At 66.1% G+C, this 4,061-nt stretch overlaps 1 protein-coding gene across 1 annotated transcript; it reads right to left on the bottom strand.

Annotated features, from left to right (window-relative positions):
* Positions 1 to 1,108: 1,108 nt before the first annotated feature.
* Positions 1,109 to 3,413, bottom strand: RNF181 (ring finger protein 181). The gene is made up of 5 exons (XM_048829581.1): positions 3,282 to 3,413; positions 2,931 to 3,064; positions 2,356 to 2,471; positions 2,069 to 2,143; positions 1,109 to 1,467 (listed from the first exon to the last, which is right to left on the bottom strand). The coding sequence occupies exons 1-5, from the start codon at positions 3,356 to 3,358 to the stop codon at positions 1,408 to 1,410; spliced, it is 462 nt and encodes a 153-aa protein (XP_048685538.1). The 5' UTR covers positions 3,359 to 3,413; the 3' UTR covers positions 1,109 to 1,407.
* Positions 3,414 to 4,061: the final 648 nt, after the last annotated feature.

Genomic DNA, 4,061 nt, shown 5'->3' with positions numbered 1-4,061 from the left:
GCAGGGTGTGCTGCTGGTCACTGGGGAGCTCCCTGCAGAGGAGCCCTGCTTACCTGCCGGGCCAGCCTTGGGCACGGCCAGCCAGGGCCCGGATCCCCCCTTGCTCATGACACCTTGGGGCCCCTGTGACAGGTGGCTGCCCCCTCCAGGCCATGGGAGCTGCCCCACACGCCCCAGGGCAAGCCCTCTCCTTGTGTAAGGGTGTGTGCGCACGCGGGGGTGCTCTGCTGCAGATGGCTGGTTACTGAGCTGGGCTGGAGCAGGGGCACCCACCAGCTTTTCATCCATCATGGCTGTGCCCTCCCTTCTCTAGATCTCCTCTTCCTCCCTCCCTTCTCTAGATCTCCTCTTCCTGCCTCCCTCAGCCGAGCTTCCATTGTTGGGGGAATCATAACCCCCCTGGAGCCCAGGATTCTCCCAACGCCCTGCAGCTGGGTGCTCCTACCTAGGGGTGAGCAGAGAGCCCTGGGCCACACCAGGGACAATGCTGCCCAAACCCCTTTCCCATCGAGCTGGGAGGGGCAGCTGAATCCAAGAGAGGGTCCCCCAGGCCCAGCTCCCACTAATTGGGGAGGGGTGTCACACCAGCAGCCTCATTAAACACAGATTATGGGGAAACAGCCCCAATCCCCTGGCTCAGAGTGACCCTCACCTCCCAGCCCCAGCTGTTCTGAGCCCGGTGTCAGTAGGAAGCAGGGAACACCGGGGCTGATCAGCAAAGGAGGGGCTCCATTCTCTTCAGGAGACACCCTATCACCCCGGTCCACCCCCCTGGCACCAGCAACATGCTGTGATCTCCCTCTGAACAGCAGGGAGGGCCTGGCCTGCCCTGCTGTTACCCCACCACTGGGGGAGCCAGAGCCAGGGGCCCTCAGACAGCTGTTGCAGGCATGCCCCTGAGTGGGGAGGGAGTTCAGCCCCCAGGCAGGTTCCAGGCAGCCAGCGGGCTGTGGGGACTCTTTCAGGGGCCAAGGCTTAGGGCCCAGGGCAGGGTTCAGCACCCATGGGAATAAAAGAGGCCAGGAGGGTGGGTCTTCTATCTCCCCCACAGAGACGACTCCATACCCTAAGCCCTCCACCCCCATTCACACTCCATAAATGCTCTGGGTCAGAGAAAAACACCTTTAATCAGCCTGGAGAGATGGCTGGACAACGGGGGAGGGGTTGGTCAGTGTTACCCCTGCCCCTACCCCACAGCAAAGTGGGGGAGATGCCGAGGGCTGATCCATGGGGATGCTGGGGTTGCTCAGCAAAGGAGGGGCCCTGTCCATGTCAGGGGACACCCCCTGTGGACCCAGCTCTGGAATGGAGGCAACTTTGTACCCACGCTGAGGGGTCACCCCCACTGACCCAGAGAGGGCATCCAATGCCCCAGGCAGGTGGGGGGCCAGGGTGGGGCACCCCCAGTCACGTGTACATGGCCCCATGCAGGTACTCCAGCCGGTGCTCGCGCTGCTCCCTCCGCACCTGAAACACAACCAGGACAGGCAGTGGTCAAGGCGAGCTCCGCCCGCCCCACCTAGCACATGGCCACTGCCCAGCATGGACATCAGGAGGCCCATGTACCCCACCATGTTCCCCGCCCGCGCTGGGCAGTCCACTGGGGCCCACAGCCAGACAGGGTGCAAGGTATTGGGCTTTGGTAGCACGTCACTGCGATTACCATCACGCTTCGGGCCTGACCCCCACACCATCATCATCCGATGCTGCCACCTCCAGCCTCTTCCCTGGGCATTGGGTGCCCTGTGACAACCATACCCCTGGCCGGCCAGGGCTGGAAGGGCAGAGAGGCTGTGGGTCAGCAGGGAGGGGCACCAGCAGAGCTAACAGGGATGGGGAAAACTGGCCCTGCTCCATCCAAATTACACTCCAGCCCAGCAGGCCCTGATTTCTCCCCCCTTCCTGGGCTCAGGGTTCAATCTTCTAATGCTTTGCTCCCTGGACACTTGGCTTTAACCATTTAATGGCAGGAACAAAGCCTTTCTGTGCACACCCACCCCTGCAGCAGGACCCCACGCTACCCACCCCTGCCTCCCTGCAGGGGGCAGCGTGGTAACAAGCACCCCACCTTGTCTTTCTTGTATTCTTCATATTCCTGGTCATCCGTGGGCAGCTCGTGGCGGCAGAGAGGGCAGGAGTTGGTCTGGGGGAGAGAAGAGGAATCTCGCTGAGGCGCCATCCCCTCGCCCACCCCGGGCACCTGCAGCCCTAGACCTTTCGGGTGTCTCCTTGGCACCGCCAATTCAGCAGAGGTCACCCCCCATTGTCTGTGCTTCCAAAGGCCTGGGTCCAGCCGCAGCCAGGGTAGGGGAAGCACAGCTGGCCCTGCAAGCTTCTGAAAGGAGCAGCACCTACCTTCCCCAGCCAGGGCAGGATGCAGCCTGAGTGGAAAAGATGCTCGCAGGGCATCTTCCTGGCCCCCTCATCCTCCTCGAACTCCAGCAGGCACACGGGGCATTTCAGCCCTTTGTCTGGGCAGCGGCGCCGGGCAGCAGGCAGGGGAGAGAGAAGAGCATCAGGCTCGTCCTGTCCCAGGCAGCAGGCGCCCGGACCCGATGCCCCAGGACCCCATGGAAGCGGGCACCACGACCCCGTCCTGAGTGCCACAATCCGGCAATAACCCACCCCGCGGGGAGGGATCGCTCAGTGGTTTGAGCGTGGGCCTGCTAACCCCAGGGTTGTGAGCTCGGCCCTTGAGGGGGCCATTTAGGGATCTGGGGCAAAAACTGGGGATTGGCCCTGCTCTGAGCAGGGGGTTGGACTATGATTCGAGGTCTATGATTCTAAGGGAAGCGGAGACCCCCGAGGAGCCAGGCAGGCTGCAGGCGCAGCAGAGCGTTCCGGTCAGCCGGACACCTGGGTCCCATCCCTTGGGGCAATGGGGCGGGGCCCTAGCAGAGCCCCCGAGCCCTGACCGGGGGCTCCCTCACCTGCCTGGGCCGGCGTCACCCGCACCGTGGGGAGGCTCAGCACGGCCCGCCGGGCGGCCGGCGGGGGCAGCCGCTGATCCCAGTCGGTGAAGCCCACGGCACCCAGGTCGATCTGCTGCCCATTGAACAGGGTCCTGCGGGGAGAGTCCGGTCAGGCGGCGGGACCGGCGGGGAAAGTCCGGTCAGGGGGCGGGGCCCAGCTGGACCAGGCAGCGACCCCGCCCCACGGGGCGACAGGCTCCTGCGGGGGGGCGTCCCGGGAGGCTCGGCCCCCCACGGGGGGCGGGGGGGACACGTTCCCTGACCCCCATCCCCCCAGGGGCTGCCCACGCGCCGGGTCCCGGCCCCCACCTGGCGAGCTCCAGCAGCAGGTTCTCCCGGGCGCGCTCGCCGGGCTCGCAGTTGTGCTCCTCGAAGTACGAAGCCATCGGGGCCAGTGACGCTTTCCCGGCCCGGCCCGGCCCAATGGCCTCGCGAGACGGCCGCGCCAGCCAATCCCCGCGGCCGGGGGCGGGGCTGGATGGGGAAGTAGCCGGGGAGCTAATCGCCCATTGGCCGAACGCGAGGCACGGGAACGCAGCCAGGAGCCAATCGGGACGCGCCGTGCGGAGAAGGGCGGTGATTCGTGCGGGACTGTCTGAGCTCCCGGCCCGGACCGAGCTGGGAGGGCACCGCCCTGGGGGTGCTCACAGCTGAAGGGGGGGCAGGCACGGCCCTGGGGGTGCTCACAGCCTGGGGTGGGGGGGCAGGCACGGCCCTGGGGACACTCATAGCTGAAGGGGGCAGGCACGGCCCTGGGGGTGCTCACAGCTGAAGGAGGGCAGGCACGGCCCTGGGGGTGCTCACAGCCTGGGGGGGGATGAGGCACTGCTTTGGGGAAGCCCACATCCTGGAGGGGGTGCTGTCCTGGGGCACTCCCAGCTGGGGGGGGGTGCCAGGCACTGCCTTGGAGGTGCTCACAGCTGAGTGGCACCATCTTGGGGGTGCTCACAGCCTGGGGGGAGGGAGGTGCTGCCTTGGGGAGACACAACCTTGTGGTGCTCACAGCTGGGGGGGCACAGGCACCACCCTGGGGGGTGCTTACAGAGTGGGGGGAGGGGTGCTGCCCTGGGGGCACTCACAGCCATGGGG

This window comes from Caretta caretta, chromosome 26 (assembly GCF_965140235.1).
Source record: "Caretta caretta isolate rCarCar2 chromosome 26, rCarCar1.hap1, whole genome shotgun sequence".
Classification (NCBI taxonomy): domain Eukaryota; kingdom Metazoa; phylum Chordata; order Testudines; family Cheloniidae; genus Caretta; species Caretta caretta.
This window is presented reverse-complemented; position numbering and strand designations above follow the sequence as displayed.